The sequence below is a fragment of the Helicoverpa armigera genome, chromosome 11 (assembly GCF_030705265.1).
Source record: "Helicoverpa armigera isolate CAAS_96S chromosome 11, ASM3070526v1, whole genome shotgun sequence".
Classification (NCBI taxonomy): domain Eukaryota; kingdom Metazoa; phylum Arthropoda; class Insecta; order Lepidoptera; family Noctuidae; genus Helicoverpa; species Helicoverpa armigera.
The window spans coordinates 3,327,156-3,345,989 of NC_087130.1; the positions used below are offsets into that span (position 1 = coordinate 3,327,156).

General features: G+C 34.9%; 5 protein-coding genes, 1 long non-coding RNA gene and 1 other non-coding gene across 7 annotated transcripts; 4 read left to right on the forward strand and 3 right to left on the reverse strand.

Moving 5' to 3' along the window:
- Window positions 1-158: 158 nt before the first annotated feature.
- Window positions 159-8,914, reverse strand: LOC110372013 (exonuclease 1). Its single transcript, XM_064036833.1, has 11 exons — window positions 8,625-8,914; window positions 8,266-8,385; window positions 7,935-7,986; window positions 7,572-7,781; window positions 6,989-7,204; window positions 5,915-6,074; window positions 5,518-5,654; window positions 5,012-5,226; window positions 3,963-4,605; window positions 938-1,131; window positions 159-781 (listed from the first exon to the last, which is right to left on the reverse strand). Exons 1-11 carry the CDS (start codon window positions 8,783-8,785, stop codon window positions 760-762), a joined length of 2,130 nt encoding a protein of 709 aa, XP_063892903.1. The 5' UTR covers window positions 8,786-8,914; the 3' UTR covers window positions 159-759.
- Window positions 1,140-2,138, forward strand: LOC135117490 (uncharacterized). The gene is made up of 2 exons (XR_010276936.1): window positions 1,140-1,759; window positions 1,933-2,138. It is a non-coding gene; the product is annotated as an uncharacterized LOC135117490 (long non-coding RNA).
- Window positions 4,829-4,947, forward strand: LOC126056815 (5S ribosomal RNA). Its single transcript, XR_007512273.2, has one exon. It is a non-coding gene; the product is annotated as a 5S ribosomal RNA (ribosomal RNA).
- Window positions 8,915-8,956: 42 nt separating the features above from the next.
- Window positions 8,957-10,739, forward strand: LOC110372010 (mitochondrial cardiolipin hydrolase). Its single transcript, XM_021328513.3, has 2 exons — window positions 8,957-9,688; window positions 9,771-10,739. The coding sequence occupies exons 1-2, from the start codon at window positions 9,343-9,345 to the stop codon at window positions 10,136-10,138; spliced, it is 714 nt and encodes a 237-aa protein (XP_021184188.3). The 5' UTR covers window positions 8,957-9,342; the 3' UTR covers window positions 10,139-10,739.
- Window positions 10,558-12,003, reverse strand: LOC110372011 (mediator of RNA polymerase II transcription subunit 10). The gene is made up of 3 exons (XM_049850598.2): window positions 11,782-12,003; window positions 11,622-11,705; window positions 10,558-10,942 (listed from the first exon to the last, which is right to left on the reverse strand). The coding sequence occupies exons 1-3, from the start codon at window positions 11,901-11,903 to the stop codon at window positions 10,753-10,755; spliced, it is 396 nt and encodes a 131-aa protein (XP_049706555.2). The 5' UTR covers window positions 11,904-12,003; the 3' UTR covers window positions 10,558-10,752.
- Window positions 12,004-12,279: 276 nt separating this feature from the next.
- LOC110372017 (mitochondrial thiamine pyrophosphate carrier) lies at window positions 12,280-13,476 on the forward strand. The gene has a single exon (XM_021328521.3). The coding sequence runs from the start codon at window positions 12,374-12,376 to the stop codon at window positions 13,340-13,342; it is 969 nt and encodes a 322-aa protein (XP_021184196.2). The 5' UTR covers window positions 12,280-12,373; the 3' UTR covers window positions 13,343-13,476.
- A 998-nt stretch (window positions 13,477-14,474) lies between these two features.
- Window positions 14,475-17,418, reverse strand: LOC110372005 (uncharacterized). The gene is made up of 3 exons (XM_021328503.3): window positions 17,186-17,418; window positions 15,661-15,854; window positions 14,475-15,453 (listed from the first exon to the last, which is right to left on the reverse strand). The coding sequence occupies exons 1-3, from the start codon at window positions 17,271-17,273 to the stop codon at window positions 14,617-14,619; spliced, it is 1,119 nt and encodes a 372-aa protein (XP_021184178.3). The 5' UTR covers window positions 17,274-17,418; the 3' UTR covers window positions 14,475-14,616.
- Window positions 17,419-18,834: the final 1,416 nt, after the last annotated feature.

Genomic DNA, 18,834 nt, shown 5'->3' on the forward strand with positions numbered 1-18,834 from the left:
CTGAGTTGCTGGGCACTTTCTTAGGCCTAGTAACTGTTATAGAAATACTGGGTTAAGATTTAGGTTAAGATTATGTAGCCTTCCGGGATTATTAGGTACTGTCGTATAAGTTAATTCATGATAATTCCAGGATTTTTGTTAGTAAAAACTCCTTTTCGATATTCATAGAAACGATTTTATTTACAAAACCATTCCTAAATAGAAACATAATTACAGTCAACAATAAATGCAGTGTTTATAGCTGCTTCCGTCATAAACATTGTACTCAATTTATTAACATAATTCATAAATTAAATGCACATCTCAGATGCTTAACTTAAAATAATAACACTTGGGTCTAGCCAGACACGTAACTATAGCTGCTTTTGAATTTCAAATATGTATTACATATACACTGTAACGATTATATCATTTTATTCCCGAAAACCTCATAAAAGGTATCATGAGTAAAGCTCGTTCAGCATGTTAGATCAACAAAATAAGCGAAAAAAAAAACAAAGATAATTAATTCTATCGGTCAATAATGTATGAAACAGCAGATTTTATTCTTCACTTATTTCTTTGATCTAACATGCTGAAGGGGGGCTTTATGATACCTATTGCAAGGTCTTCGAGATTAAAACGATAAAAAAGTAACGGTGTATATTTGAGGCATACATTTCGACAGTATGCGAGCTAGCCTTACATTCAAAATGCAGACAGTCTTGATTGATACTTAATTTATATATGTAAAATACTTTTCGTAGTTTCTTCTGACGTTCAGCATCTTTTCAAAACGGGCCTGCAACAAACATATATTATTTTAATAAAACGCTCTTATGTTTTAAATTTCGACAGAAATATTTTTTTATTAAATCATGGTTATGGATTTCGAAATAATTAACCAATCTACTTCTCATTCTTTAAATGGCTCTATAAAGTAATAAAAACAGCTTACTTTTTCTGAAAACCAAACTTGCCGAGCAACGTAGGTTGATTACTAGGCAAAGGCGGCGATTTCTTGATCCCATTCTGCCTAGGTGCAGACTTTTTGAAGCTATTTAAATTGTTCCTTGGTTTATTAGTCTGGCTACCATAGAACGATTGTGATTGGGAATTTCTCCATTTCGTTGGTGATGCGCCGAAAGATGACTGAAAAAGTAAGACAAGATTATTGAATGATTGGTCAAGATAATTTGAAGAAAAATAATTGCAGGAAGAAAGAAGTGACACAAGTGTACAACGATGTTTTTGGCTTTTTTATACACCGTTTTTAGGGTTCCGTAGCCAAAATGGCAAAAACGGAACCCTAACCCTCTTATTATAAAACGCGGTATCAAATAAGTATCGGCTTTTGTACTACCTTTAATCCACCTTTAAGTACGACCTTGAAAAAACGTTATTACAAAACGCAGTTTATCGCAAGTCCTATTACTATCTGTAGTACAAAAGATAAACCATCGAGCCCCCTAGTTTAACTGCAGTACTTAGTCGACAAACGTCAAATTCCGACATTATTTACTTTTGAGGTTATTTGTTTTGTGATGAAAAAAACGAAAGTGGATATAAATATGTGTGTTTTGGAATACTTGGATGTGTTAGAATACTATTGAGAGTGTCCGGGGACCCAACAGAATGCGTCATCGACAAAATCTCTTCAAATTACCTGACGACAATTTTCGATATAAATATCGATTTACGTTTTTCGAAATAATAGTCAATTGAATGCATGATGATAATCCAGGATGATCCTATGATGCTCAACTGGGCTCGCCATAAAGTAAGTAGCCTTTACAGTGCAAGTAGGTTGCCAAAACATCCTAATTAATTGTATACGAGTCAAAGTTTTTATTATGGATGTTTGTTTATGTTCCACACATAAACTACCACATAGATTTTGATGAAACTCCGAAAATATATCAGATTATCATACAGTCTATTGTTTATTTACAGATTCAAGACTATTTTGGCGTTTTGCACGCCGTATCTCTGCCAGTAATATGCAATGTTTGTAAAAGACTGGAAGCTTGCTAAAATGTACAAAAATGCCTAGATGAGAAAGGGAACAAGATTGTGTGATGAAGAACAGTGTCCAACATGTAGCAGTGCATTTGACTGTATAAATAGACACCGGAATAAAATATAATTTTCTACTTTTATGTTGTTTCAAATGTTTCATTTTCTTTTGGTAATTTAATGCACACGATATTCTGTGTGTAGGTAAGTTATTGTGCACTTAATTTTGAAGAGGTTCTAATTAGATGCACAACGTCTTATTTAATCATTTAAATCGGGATGAAAATAATCCAAATTATTTCTAACCTAAAAACAAAACAACTCGGATACGCGCGCTGACGTTCCGTTATACGCGCAAACTCGATAGTTGTTTAAAAGAGAATAATTGGATCATGTATATCGTTAAAAGATACTAGAAATATAAAATTACCTTTAAATAATAAAAAGTAATATTTTCAACTGCAGAGATATTTTTTTTATTATCATAGTTATTTATTTTTCATCAAAATAGACTTAACAAAATAATGTAAAAAGGAACGGCGCATAGAATTCGGAACGATTGAGCGAATGATTTAAATATTTGTTGCTTATAATCTGTGGATATTATTTGAACCACACACACACACAGACAAATCGAAGTACTAATCAGTCTTCTCTTAGTCTACGTTTTGTAATAAGGATGTCAAGACTATCGTAAGTACCGTAACAAACCAAGACGTCTTCAGTCGGGTTTAAACCACTACTTGCGGCAGTTTTTATAATAAGAGGGTTATAGTTTCGTCATGTCCGTCTGTCCGTCTGTCCGTCTGTCACAGCCGATTTACTCGGAAACTATAAGTACTACAGTGATGAAATTTGATGGGAATATGTGTTGTATGAACCGCTACAAAAATATGACACTAAATAGTAAAAAAAAGAATTGGGGGTGGGGCCCCCCATACATGTAACTGAGGGATGAAATTTTTTTTTTCGATGTACATACCCGTGTGGGGTATCAATGGAAAGGTCTTTTAAAATGATATAAAGTTTTCTAAAAAACATTTTTCTTAAAGTGAACGGTTTTTGAGATATCAGCTCTCAAAGTCGTAAAAAGTATGTCCCCCCCCCCTCTATTTTTATAACTACGGGGTATAAAATTCTAAAAAAAATAGAGGTGATGCATGCTAATTAACTCTTTCAACGATTTTTGGTTTGATCAAAGTATCTCTTATAGTTTTTGAGATAGGTTGATTTAACTGTAATTTACGGAACCCTTCGTGCACGAGTCCGACTCGCACTTGGCCGGTTTTATTAGGTGTACATTTTAGAGACGATAATTGGCCTTATTAATTATAATTACTGACACAACACACATTAGATATTAAAAGATCTGCCTTTTTGTTAGATAAAATAGTAATAGTGACCAAACCATTTTTTAAGTTGTAAAATCGTCAATGAGGGTTTTTGAAATTTTTTCTGCCACCGGGTGGCGCCACGTATGCGTCTGGTCCAAACAGCTGTCAAATAATATGGAATTGTAGGTGCCGAACTTATTGTTTGTGGAAATTCTGTTATATTGGAAGTGTTATTGATTTTATTATGGACTACGGTCAGAATAAGGTTTCCGAACTAAAAATTGAGCTAAGAGAGAGGGTGCAAAAGTCACTGGTACTAAGGAAAAGCTTGTTGAAAAATTTGTTAACACAATATGATTTAGTTTTTTTTATTTACTCAACCGCAATAGTAAAACAATAATGCAGTGCTTTAATTATAAAATAAAAAAAACACTAAAATCGTTCACTATTCATAGTAAAGATAAGCACTTTGACAGTTATCTGGACCTGACGACTCGGTGCTGCCACCTCGTGGATTGCCATTTTAGAAAACCCTCATTGGACCAATGGTCGACAATTTCAGGGTTGGTTATTGTTATAGTTAATTGGTGCAACTCAGCCGAAGCATAGAAAAGAATTCACAATATCTCTTACCTGAGAGGCTGTAGGTGTTATCAAAGTTTCCAAAGGATAAGTATTTTCTATCACAGATTCTTCACTTGCCGTATTATCTATTACATTTACATCCACTTCTCTCACACTATTCCTACATATAGGACTAACTTGTAATATAGGACTACTAGATTTCGGACTAATATTGCCTGGAGAATTCTCCTTTTGCGAATTTTCTTCTAAGGGAATTTCAGAATCAGGTATTGTAATACTTATGGGAGCTTGTTTTTTAAACGGATTCCTTCTTTTGTTTTCCGGAGATTCTTCGATAGTTATGCTTTCTCGAGACAAGTTGTTATCACTCATACTTGGTTCCGCAGAGAAGAACTTACTTTCTACCACATTATTGTCTAAAACTGTTCTAGGAAAACTGCTCAGTTTTTTAAGGACGGAATAGCTGCCAGTTTTTTTAAGGCATTTTCTAAATGATCTCTCCTTATTTTCTAATATGGGTGATTTTTCTTTGTGTGTGCTATTGTTTGTGATTTCTTCATCATTTATTTGTTGGTTGTGTACGTTTTCGGAGTATTGTGTGAGGTCAATATGGTTGTTATCACAGTCTGTCTTTTGTTTCTTACTAGCAGGTTCTGTACAGTACATCGTGCTTAATGTTTCTATTGACAAACTGGAAAAAAAGAGAGAAAATAACTAAAGTCAGGAACAAGAGAGAAATTAAAAAACGCAAACTCATGGACTGCAGTATTATTTCTAAATCATGGTCTATTTTGCCAGCATATAAGTTAACGTTCACAATATAAACCTAGAACTATAATTTCAATAAAAATCTCAACACACGTCTTATGACGTTACTACCCTTGATACAGATTGATAATTTCGTCCCGATTATCGCCAACGTCCATACCACGTTGAATACACCGGTTCTCGTCCGATCACCGAAGTTAAGCAACATCGGGCGCGGTCAGTACTTGGATGGGTGACCGCCTGGGAACACCGCGTGACGTTGGCTTTTTGGATTTTTATATTTGCCAAAAAATATTTCAGTAATATTTTACAATACAATTTTTGCAAACCTTTCATCGAGCTGAGTTTCAGGAACGAATTTACTACTTAGTTGCACCACTTTCTTAGGCCTAGTGATTGTTATTGCAAATACTGGTTCAGATTTCTTTTCCTTTTTCGACCAAGGAGTTAAATCGTCGAGGTAAGATAGGAACTCTTTTTTCCAAATACTGGGATGTGGCGATACTCCTGTATCTTTCCAGTTATTTGTTCTTACTGGTTCATTCTGAAAAAGAAATGAGAAATTCAAATTAATATTATACTTAATCTACATAATATATGAAACTATGTTACTACCTTGATTTTACTGAAGAGTGAATCTATATTGATATTTTAAAGTTGAATTTGGTGTTAAGTAAAAAGCTCTGATTTCAGTAATTACTTTTGTAAAAAATCTTAGTGTAAAATAGCCCATTGCGAAAGGGTATAGGGTTCTTTTTATCCTGGTGAGCAGAGGAGTTTCCACTGGAAACGGGTGAACCTGCTGGCAGATGCTAGTACATAAATTATTACATACCTGATTGCTACAAAAATCTGGATGCCAGTCGTCCATTTTCTTTAAACTAAAAGGATCTAGATTTCCGAGAGCCAGTTGAAACGCTATGTCGGGGTTCAATAGTTCACCAGCATTGACACAGAACGCTTTTTCTATATCTGCAACCAAAAAATAATTAATTAGAAAGCTTAATTAAAGGCTAAAAAAATATGGTGACACAAAAAAATTACATTGGGTTTTGGCCCAAAATTGATACTTACTACTACTATGTTATAACTATAGCAAGTATGTTCCATAGCATGCTTGGATATAATCATAAGTAGATCCTACTTTTCAGGGAAAATCAAAGTTTCTCTTTTATGAAAATTACCTTAGTTAATTTGCTCATGTTAAACTTACTATTTAAATAAGAAATTACCTTCATTTTCAGGATCTGTCAATCTGACCATTTGTCTCTCCAAAGGATCGTAAACGTACTGATGTTTGAATGTAGCTTCAGCTTTCATGAAATTCTCTCTGTACTCATCTGTTACAACTATTGAGGATTTATTCAGGAAACTTGGCAGCTTTTTTAATGCCTGTAATGTCGAGTAAATATTTTAAACATTTTTTTTATTTTAAATGATGAAGATAATCTATGTAGTTGGTGTTGTTTGGGTTTCAATGTGTATGTAAAAGTTAGATAATTAAGATAGTTTAAGTACCTATATATTCTAGGCCAGAAACCTGGGCCCCGATTCTCCTAAGTTAATAATGTCAAAATCGAATAGAAATCGAATCGCAATATGATAGTAATAGCAGTTTTAACCATATCGGGCATTCTGCTACTAATAAAAGACCAATCGTATTCGATTGACATTTGATTGGTGTGCGATTGGTCTGCTATTTTGATGATTTTGGTCTATACGGTTGTTTGCTGTACAATCATTTTGCAATCGTAAATCATTTGCAGATAAAATGATTCATTATTGAATGACAGAAAAGGATAAAAACGTTTATTTCAAAGAAAAAATAGCGGAATGCCACATACGCTTCAATCGTAATCGAGTCGGGATTGGATCTCAGTCGAATCGAGTCGAACGTCAATCGAATGGCGCTTAAGTAAAATTAGGAGAATCGGGCCCCTGATTACATATTAATAAGTTAAGTATAATAAAAATCTATACCTGCAATATTTTATCTAACTATTATTTTACAGCCTTATTTATAAAAATCATCTAATCATCTTCTAATCATTATTTTAACTAATTAGTACTTAAAGCCTTATGTAGTGATTAAATATTTGGGTTAGTTTAGTTAAGACATGCTTAAGCAACGTTTATAAGTAAGATTTTTTCTTAAACAGTCCTTTAGTATTACTTATTGTTTAATTCACGTTTATAAGTAAGGCTGTTAATTTTTAAGCCCCAAAACAAAATGAGCTGTTCATAAGTTTTTCTGCTAACAGCAGTTTATTCTTATCGCAGATATAAAAATATTACTTTATACTTACATTAGCAAAATCCGAGTCCTGAGTAGCAGTCACAAATTGTCTAGCTCTTGCTAAACCTATGCCAGGCAGAGAAGCTAAATAGTCACAGCCAGACATGATACACATCTGTCTGAACTTGTCAAATGTATAGCGCTCTATGGGACACTTCATTACTAAGGGTAGTTTAGTAGTGTCAACTAGAGTGCCGACACCGTCGAGATCCATTTTGAATAATACCTGGAATTAAGAGGAAGGTGAATAAATGTAATGATTTTTTGTGCACTTATGATATGTTTGGAATTTTCTGAATAAGAAAATAGTGTTTACTTTAACATTTTTTTAATATAAGACTAGATTTTTTTTCTGAATAAGAAAATAGCGTTGAATATACGAGTAGATTTTTTACTGCTGGGCAAAAGCCTTAACATTTTGCTTCAACCGTCTTGAGGACAGGTCATGTTCAAAGAATAATTAAAAATATTAAAATCACAAACTCTTAATAAATTTTAGTGTATGATGTTTCAGTCATTATTTCAATGGCCAACATTTTTATTTTAATTTCTTTAGTTGTGGACTCTGAAACTTAAGTTACATACATACATACCTTTTTACACCCAAACAATATGAGATCAGAATCTTCAGTAATGACTACTTGAGCAATATTTTTTATGTTCAAATAGGCTAGTTGTGCATCAGCTTCATAAGGCGCCACTATGCAGTCCACATTGCGTTTCCTACACTCCTTGATGAGACTTAAAGCCATAGAGTGAGTGATGTCCACACTACGCTTCATGTAGTTACGGGCTTCCTCAATCTGAAAGAGTTTGTATTATTACTCTATGGAACTCTGCAACCCGCCTATAGTAAATAAAGAGTATGTGTATTATTTAATAATCAGTTTAATTAAATGGTAGGGCCTGGTTGGCCAAGTTTAAATAATAAAATAAAAGATTTTTAGATACTTTACCTTTCCAAGACTTAATAGCTCAGCTGCCCTTTTCTTAGATATGTCTCGAGACCTGAAATTATGAAGGAAGGAGATAGGCATTTTTATTTCGAATTTATAAAAAGTAAAAATATCAATGAGAAAAATCTGTTTTTTACTCCTACTCTCCAAAATAGAGGAAAAGTAGCTTACTTATGTCCTTCCTCAAGCTCTTGACTATCAGTGTACTAAATTTCATTCAAATTGGCTTAGTAGTTTTGGTGTGATATGGCAACAGTAACCGCAGTTACTTTCTTTAATATTAGTAAAATAAGGAACGATGGAATGGAAGGAAAGGTGTAGTAGAACTTACTCTCTCCTTTTGGATTCAGTTAAAGCTTTAGCAGGCAAGTGCCTTCCGTCAAATACTAAGATAGGTTTGATATTCTTAGACAGCAGCATAGTCACAAATTTCAAACAGTATTTTATATGCCTGTAAAACAAGTAGAAAATGGCGGTGTTACAATTAACATATAGGCCTAATCTAAAGTTAGTCGATAATCTGATAAAAATAAACATTAATGTGTCTCATAAATATCAGCAGTTTTATCTGATAAGGTAAAAAAATCACCTAATCATATTGCATCACAAAAGGTTAGAATAATTAGGCCTGGGTTTTTTTTGAGTTACTTTTTGAATACAATTAGATAGTTAAATTTATATAAAACTTACATATCAGTCTCTTCACCTCGTACCAGTTTTTCAGCACAAGCAAAGGCACCCCTGTGAAGCCAGCAATATGAATCTATTGCCACTGTACAACCATTAAATTCACTAACATTAATTCGCTCAGAGGCTTTTTCTATAAAAGGTAATAAACCCGTTATACCCATGATTGTTGTTCTTAAAATTCACACCATTATCTATAATTATTTATTTAGAAAATATAAAAATAATAACTTCGGGTGCAAAACAACCAGTTCTGTCAAAAAAACGTCAATATTCGCGCCATTCGGCGCGCGGCTGACCACGGCTGACTGACGGCCATTTTTATAGTTTTTTTGACGTTGAGAAATTAATTTAGTCGAGTATGATTTATCAGTAAATCTTATATTTATTGAATTATTAAATAGGTATCCAACATTTGTGATTATTTTTTAATCTGATATTTTCACTATAAATATAACTTATCGACTGAATAAAGTAGTTTCGAACTTTTCTCGAAACTTTTTATCACTACTCCATGCACTGTTCACATACGGATATATATTGAGGGTAGTAATAACATAATAAGCATGATGGCGAGTGAGGGTATTTGTAAGATTACTTTTTACTGGATAATGTGATGGTGACAGTACGGTTTGACCTCTTAATTCTATTTCGAAACATATAATTGTTAGATTGGTCTGTCTGCGTACCAAAATTGGATTTATGTTTGATAACACGTAAGATGATATTAAATCCACGCATTCTATCGTCGGCTGCAGCGGTTGCCATAACGTGTGCTGTGTCGGCGGCTGCATACTACTACAGAAGTCGCAATGCTGAAATAAATGAAGTAATGGTATTCTGCAAATTACAATTCAATGTCTACAACTATTTCGACAAGTTGATCAGTTATGTAGAAGCGGCTAAGAAAACTGTAAATGTCTGCATGCCAAGCATCCACAATCCTGCTATCCAAGCTCGCTTGGTCACTTTGATAAAGAAGAAAAATATCAAAGTTCGTATAATCATTGACCGGTCTGGATATAACGACTCGACAGACTTTTTTATAAATGAACTCATAGAAGCTGGTAAGTACATTTTATTCAATATTTCTCATTTAAATTCGATGTATTTGATATTTATGTTGATATGTAACATATTTCTTTTTAGGAGCAGAAATCAAATGTAAAGTAAATGAACCAATTTATGAGATGCAACACAAATTCTGCTTAGTCGACGACAAAGTTCTTATGACTGGCACTCTAGACTGGGGTAATGACCGCTCTGCCGACGATTGGAATTACGTGTACATCACTAGCAAATCACAACTTGTAAAACCAGTAAAAAGTGAATTTTATCAAATGTGGGGTGAATTTTCTAGCGATATACGGCTGAACAACAAGCCTACGCCAAACGAGAGCGACCCAGAAATCGTAGAAAATGTAAATTCTGAAACAAATAATGTTGAAACTCGAACGGATTTAGAACCAAACACTATGCGAGAAACAGCATTGACCCCAGAAGTTTATATATTGTAGCATGCATATCTTTTTACCTCAATATTTTACAAATGTTTTATCACCAAACATGCCCTGTATTATATCAATGTATTAACATATTTTAATAATTAGACCATTATGTTTAATCCATTTTAAAATTTTGCCACTGGTATCCCCATCAAGGGTGAAGCTGGCCTTTGCCTTTTTCAGAATATATTTTCCGTTTTTCATCTTCAAACTAAAATATTAGATTTCACATTTTGAAACTGCTTTTTAGAAGAAAAGTGTTTCTTCAACCTGTATTTTCCGATATTTCATATTTCTTACATAATTATTCTTATTTCCATTTCATGTCTATATTGATGTATCTTATTGCTTATTCATATTTAAATGTTTCAATGTCAGCTTTGAATTTGTACTATTATTTCTAATGTTTTCATCAATAAATTACAACAAAATTTTGAAAAGTCTTTTATTCAAAAAAATATGCTGTTCACTGCTTACGCGGAAGTATGTAATGGGCACAAAAATACTAACAGAAAATGTATTTTCAGGATAGTTGACATCTTACAACACACTACATCATTGGCCCATGGAGATAGTTACAAAACTTACAATAAACTAAAAAACTAAAACTAAATTACACTTAGTATCTATTCCCCACCCCTAATAGCTTTATATTTAGCTATTTCATTGGGGAATGTTTTGGAGAGCTCGGACAGAAGGTGACTCTTGAAACGCTTGTATGAGTCTATCTTTCCTTTAACCTCTTCATTCTTGGCCAAGGCCTTGTCTATGCAGTCTTTAGTGTACAGCTGAGGGTTGCGACCTTGGTCAATGTAGCTGAAAAAAGAAGAAAACCATAAATAAAGGTAAGTTTTGGCTGATAAGTGAAAGTAAGAAGGAGCATAAGAGAATGTGTGCGGAGCATGTCAATTTCAACTAATATTGAATATCGTGAAATTGGTCATCACACCCATCACCAATTCATAACATAAAATTCATGAAGAGATTTTTGGCACAAAAAAAATAATATTAAATAATAGTTTCAAATTATTTTCACTTTATTCTCCTACATGAACCACCACAGTCTTTAAAATTTAATAAGTCATAGTAGATTGGGTACCAAAGTAATAAACTGTACTCTGAGTATTATATTAATAGATTAGTTGTTATCCCTCAGTTTTGCCAGCATCCCAAGGTAACTTCTTCCCGCACCCAATTAAAATATATCTTATACTAGCTTTTGCCCGCAGCTTCGCTCCCGTCAACTGACTTCTCTACTTTACCCTATTTTTTTTTCATAAAAACCTTCTCCTGACAATAACAAACACAACAAAAAAAGAATTAACCAAATTGGTCCAGGCGTTGTTCAGTTATGCGCTTACCAACACATTTTGCGATTCATTTTTATATTATAGATAACTCTGGAATATTGTACCTAGCTTTCCAACTTTAGAGTACAAACAAACAAAATAATGTTTCTTCTTTATTATATTAGTATAGATAAGCATCCACTTACTCAAACACCTCAGTAGGAACATGAATATCATGCACTTGAGATTTCAGTTTATCCACCTCCTGCAAGCCAGTGACCAGAGACTGTCTGCAATATTGATAAAAAAAAAATGATTATTCACTCTATGCAAAATGTTTTTGAAAAAAGAAAGTAAGCAACTTACATCTTCTGATTCAGGACACTCTGCCCTTGCGGCTGGAAATCGCTAACGATGATGCGAATTTGCCGCACGTTTTCGATGAACATTTCAAGTTGGGTCTCCAGATTTTCTAGTGGTGAAGACATTTTTTGATTTGGGAAGCTAATAAATACACAAACTGATAATTTGGTATCCCAAACACCAACACCAACCAAATCTGAATCAGATTGTTGTCTGTTGACATTTGGCGTTTTGACAAGAAAGAATCCAAGTATCAAACGCCATGTAAGTTCGTTTGGAAACGGTAACCGTAATATAGTCAAATGTTTGTGTGCGTCAAATGATTGAGCAGTGCTATAATTAATGCACCAAATACTTATGTGAAATGATTACCATGATCATCTTCATTGTGTTATGTATTATATTACAGCAAATGTTTCGATTCCAGGCAAGTTTCGATGTTTATAACCGATGGTGATTAATGATTTAGAACGGAGGCCGGCACATGACAGCTGTTTTGACGTATTTCCTTATCCTCTGACGTTTGACATTGAGACGAGGTTATTGCACTTATTAAAACCGGGATTTATTAAAATAATTTGATAAAACATTTGTAATGGTGCTGGCAGTGCAAAACACCGGGACCCAGACAACGTTTTATGAAGCTGCGATTGCTGGCGGCCTAGCAGGAGCCTTCACGAGAGCAGTAGCGCAACCCCTCGACGTTCTAAAAATACGATTCCAACTCCAACTCGAACCGATAGAAAATGGATCGAAATACAGCTCTATACTACAAGCAGTCGGCAGTATTGTGAAGGAAGAAGGAATTTTCACATTATGGAGTGGGCACGTACCAGCGCAGTTGTTATCAATATCTTATGGAGTCCTGCAGTTTTCCGTATTTGAATCGCTCACGCAAGTATGCAAGGGTTCTGATATGGCCTTCTATAACACTCATAGACATTGGATAAACTTTACTAATGGTGGTGTGGCTGCTGCCGTGGGTACTGTCGTATCTTTTCCCTTTGATACAGTCAGAACTAGGTTGATAGCTGAGCAGAAAACAAAAAAAGCCTACAAAGGGTTTACACATGCAGTTACACATATGGTTAAGACTGAGGGTGTAGCATCATTATTCAAAGGCTTGACTCCCACACTTGGGCAGATTGCCCCCCATGCTGGCATACAGTTTGCAGTATACAGGCTGTTCACAGAGACTGTATTTAACAGAATACCGTTCTTCCAAAGACAAAAGACTATGCACTCTGTGGTGGAATCCTCATTAATGGCAAACTTGATAGCTGGCTCTATAGCAGGGTTTGTGTCAAAAACAGCCATTTATCCATTTGATTTAGTGAAAAAGAGACTACAGATTCAAGGTTTTCAACAATATAGGAAAGAGTTTGGTAAGCAAATGTACTGTAATGGTTTGTTACATTGTGTGAAGTTGACTATCACAATGGAAGGGTTCCTAGCACTCTACAAAGGCTATGGGCCAAGTATGCTGAAGGCGGTGTTAGTGTCCGCAATGCACTTCGCAGTGTATGATGAAATCAAACACATGTTTTTGCGGTTGAAGAGTTGATGACCATAGAGAATACTTAGAAACTAATTGAAAATGATATTTAGCCAATATTTATTTTGTGATTATCAGTTGTAATGTGAATCAGCAGGAATTGAACTTTTTATGTTAAATAATAATAAATAATATAAAGACTAGAAAGAAACAAGGTTTTAAAAGGTACTGGCTTTTGTAGTATGTTTAAACCAAAGCCGGTACTTTTTAAAACATTGTTAATAAAGTGGTCAAAGTTAGAATCTCAATAATTTGGGTACCCTTCATAAAATTTTCTTGCTTTAGCTTGACTAAATTAATTTAGTATGTAATAATTCTTGCCAAAGAATATTAAACAAACATCACAAACATTTGATTCCAATAATTTCACACATGTCTTTGACTCCATAATTTATAAAATAAAACTTGCCTTCTCTGACACTTTTAAATATTTATGAATTTAAATGTAATTTTTAATTACTTTTTATTTATATTGTTAGCTATTTATTCTATTTTTAAGTATAAATATTTTGTTGTTACTAGCTTTGCCTTAAAAAGAATTTAATACTGAATGTTCATTAATTTAAATGTTTCTCGAGTTTGCTTTGCCACAAAATAATTAGAAATTAAAGTTATTGCTGTTAAATACAAGTACAATACAATTTCAACTTCGCATTTACAGTATTAATTTAATTATTTATTACATAATTCCTATATTTATTGATATTATGCCTGAAAATGAGAATTTGAATCATCTCCTCAAAATAGAGAATAGTGTAGATTTTAGTCTAATCAGAAAAGGACTTGGCTAATATCAGCTATAACTTGATAAAATTTTTTTTGTTATATAATTATTGTAATTGGGGTTTTTGTGTACAGTCCAAAAGACTTCTGTGATACGTAATTAGTAAATAGATTTTAGACTGAACCTTTAGATTTTTTGGTTATTAAAATTTTAAAAACTATAACTGTTTTTCTCTATAAGCTATTCACCTTTCAAGGTTTTTTTCAGTTAGAAGGATAACACGAGGAAAAATAAAATTAATAAATGGGGTCATAAAAATTTACTTAATCATAAAATTAATTACATAAATGACTATAAAAAATATTTTCCTATAATTACATAAACACTGTTTAAAATGTATACCACTTATATTTAGATTCGTATTGCATTTGTTATCTTATCAAATGGGATCACTTTGAGACAGAAAGTAAAAGATAGTCTTGTTTGCGAATCGTGATTTTTGTTTTCGAGACCAATCCTGAATTCTTCAGAAATGTGTCATATTAAATTGGTACCTATTTTAGCCGTATGATATAACATAACCCATATTTCTCATCAACGTGTCTTTGATAGCAGGCTGCAGTTCCTTCTTCATATAAGTCGTCAAAAGAGTTCTAATACCTTTCGTGAATATATCCTCCATCTCTCGGGAAATATCCTCAGCTTCGTCCAATTCGTCGTCCGGTCTGAACAGTTTACTTCGCTCGTAATTAACCCTGCTTCGCGGCTCATAGATAATGTCGTGATTATTGTCGGCGGCCCTACTGTCCTGACCATCATACATTTGGCGCAGTCGTGGGTCGAAACTGAATTCATCTGACCGTTTCCTCCGGTTTAGAGGTAAGTCATCCTTGTTTCTGACAGAGTTCCTGTTTATGTATTTTTCGCAACCATACGCGTAAACACTTATGAAACCAGGTTCTACAAATTCAGAATCAGTTTTGACGTTGAATTTCCCTGGCTGTTGATTTAGAGGTCTCGTGTGGAAACCAATTCCAGCCTTTCGTAATCTGAGGATCATGTTGCAACCATTGCTGCCGCGGTTTCTAGAATATTCGTCAACGTAGGGTCCATCTAAAGCCCTGGATTCTGCATAATGTCTTCTCAACCTACTCGGAGGTAGACCCCTATCGAGATCATTTGCATCATACAAGTCTACATTTCCACTGATGGTAATATCATGGAATAGAAGCATGGTGTCTAAAGAGACGTTCCTAGGGTCGAAGTAGCATTTCTCCACTCTCACCCAGTTGCTGTTCTGCGGGAGTCGTACCCTCATTCTCGTAACATACATGTCCACGGGTGCTGATCGCATTTGCTGGTACAAGCTGTAGCCATTGAGGTCGATGCTTTGGCTCTGCGAACAAGAACGTTAATCACCAGTGATGTATACGAAGATTGGAGACGACAGCAAGATTAACAACGGTTGGTGATTTTTGTGGTCTGATTGTCAATTCAAATTAATGTCGTGCAGACCGCAATATGATTAATGTTTCGAGTAATCATCAACGATGTTATTCGTTATCCAATTAGATACTGTCCCTGTTCTTCTTTCGTTACTTACCAAAGGAGTATCAAGGTTTTTAGGCTGCGTCCTTTTCCGTCGCTTCATCTGGTCTAAAGCAGATTCGAGGCGTGAGGAGCAGCGTTCTCCGGCGATTGGCACCGTGGTCAGCGGCGGTAGACCGCCAGGTCCTAGCCCAGGGCCTGGTCGATTGTCATATCGCTTGACTTCGAACAGGGGTAGGAATCGTGACTCTGAAATTAGGATAGACATTTGGAGTATAGAACTTTATGTAGATCCATACTTTGTGGTAGCCCTAGCCTCAGAATTAGACTACAAAGGAATAATTTCACTGAGACTCTGAAGTACGGCGACTCTCACCACTTTTGATGATGCCTATTGCCTACCAATCAAGCTTCTGGGATGCATCTTTTGTAGATCTTAAAATATACCTTACAATTATTATGTCTATGTTCGTTAATCATTAGTTTCCAAAATTATGGGACGGTTGCGCAATTATCGTTGGTGATTACTATGCTGATTGTTTTTGAAAATTACGCACATTGTCCGGAAGGGTACTTACAACAATTAGAAAAGAAAAATGATGTGCAAGCAAACATAAAATTGAAAGTTAACGTGTAATTATATTCCGAGTTGATCCTACTGTTTTCACTTCTATTGTTTGGTGTTCAAAGGCGTGAAAATCGTGAGCTATGCTAGATTGTGACGTCAAAATATTGGTACTTGTAGTATTAACGAGATCTTGGACTCATCAAATGACTCCATCCACTGTGGAAACCCACTATGTTCCTTCTTAAACCCTTTATGTACCAGGGCCGCAGTAACTTTCGAACAATACCGCAGGCCAGATCTTGTGACTCTAAATGCAATATTGTTTTTGAAGTGTTTAGGTAATGTTGTGGCTCATCGTGAAAGCGTGGGAATGTAACTTATATTAAGATTACGAACCTCTTTTTCTCTTGACAAGTAAACCGTATAATCTGTTGTTGATAGCGGTTAAGTTTTGCTTTTCATTTCTCTTGTTCTAGTTCACGTTTCATCTACCTGCATGTTTGTTTTGGAATTTTTACTTTCGTTTGTGGAGAGAAAATTCTCTGAGCTTAGTTGAAATTGAGTGAGAACGATCGATGCTTGAACGATGTTTTTTTTATGTCTTTGCTTTTTTACTGTGCTATCAAAATTAATTCAACCAGTCAAATCATTAAAAATATCAAGGCTCTAATCAGCCCATTCAGTCTTTGTTAATAAAGGGCTTTGTTAGAAATCATAGGCGTAACTACAGGTTTTCTTTCAACCGACAGTCGGCCTATTTGGGTTTGGAGTTTCCTCAATGTTATATATATGATGATACCCAACATTATCACCTGCAATTGATAGTTTGAAAAAAGCTCCTTTGAGCAATGACATGGTCCTTGAAGTTTCTATATGATTTCTTCCTATCTAAAGATCACATAATGATATCACCTCACATACCCTACTCCTTCACAGACCACTTCAACTAAAGTCCTAAAAAAGCTTGCACCTGGAAAAAAGACTACCACAGAGATTCAGTTGAGATACCTACCTTTTTGTGCTTCTGCAGATGGAAGTTCGTTATCACTAGCCGAAGCAGTTTTCGCAAACAATATAAACATCCACCAGAACTTCACCATTTCTCACAATAATAAACAAACACAATCTCAATTAGGCTGTTCAAAAATCCGCCTTCGCGCGAAAAAAATGCAACTGTCAAAAATACCGCGAATGCCTCCTCTCGCCGCGAAATCGAAACGTGAAATAAAGCTTGGAAGGTAAGACAATAAGAAGTGCAGTCTTTGGAAAATAATCCCCGCTTGAGTCGATTGTAGGCACCTACTTGTGTTTCTAGACGATTTCGCGACAGGTGCCTAGATAGTACCTGCCTAGTTACCGGGTGGCGAGAGGACGATTTATTAGAGCGCAAATGGAGACGCTTGCAATGTCTCCGTGATGAGCTTATTAAGAAGGACAAAATGAGAAAAAATAGGTAAGTACCTTTTACATCAAAGAATTGCGACAGCATGTAAATTATAATGTTGTACTGGATACAAATAAATTGGAGCGAATCGATTCACATCCTAAACTCTCGAAATGATTCACGCATGGTGTGCCTATCTAAAAAGATGTTGCAGAGGTAGAGCGTACTGCGGAATTGTTAGAAATGAGGTTCCACGATTTGTGTTCCAGGACTACGCATTGGTGGATTTTAGGTCTAGAATTCGATGGATTACCGAATAAGCTTACCTCCCAGGGCATAACTTTTTGGAAGGAACTTCTTTTAAAAACCTAGATGGTAAGAAATTTCTTACCTACCTATCTTCTAGAAACTGTATGGTTTATTGCTACTATGCATTTTGACTTACGCGGTAATGGTTCTCCAAAATAGTTGAAATGGTCTATTAGCTGTGCACAACCAATTGGTGCTTAAGTGCAATTTGCGCTTAAGCACCAATTGGTTACAAAGCTCCAACGAAAACCACATTCCAGGCTAAGCACCTACTTCGTAGCACATCCTATTACTTTTTATCAAAGACGACATCAGAGTGACTCGACACCACAAGTAGACCATGACGTTATTAAAAGAAATTGGGTTAAGCCGTTTAAAATTGTTGACGAAGTTGAGTGACCTCGCCTTGTGCATCCATGGATTGATTACATACTTTTACTTCTTATCTGTTACTTAGAAATGTTTACCTCGCGTTATCTGGGAGATAGCGCCTTGTAAATAGAGCCTTTGTACACGCTAGAGCCTTTCGAGAAGCGAGAGATTTTATTAAATTGTTGTAACATAATGTTACTGGGGATTGACTCTTGTCATGGTATGGGGATCAAATTGGAGTTCCTATTTTTGTATCAGCTCAACCTTCATGAAAGCTTTCAAGTAACTATTTCCTACAGATCATTAGTTGTTCTAACAGCACTTGGAGCAAGTAGGGAACAACTAAGGTTGCAAAAAAAATATGATCGAGTGGAATGAGATAAGCAGCAAGAAAACTACAAGTTGCAAGTTTAATAACTAAGCAAGTCGTTATTTACGTAGCATATAAAGATAACTATCACCGAATATAATCGCCAGACACCAAACATTCGTCCCGCCATTGTTTCTGCAGCTATTGTCCCAAAATATTCTCTATGTGTAATGTTTGCCTCGATACCCATTGTTATATTATTACGTTTTTCTTAAGAAACTTCCGT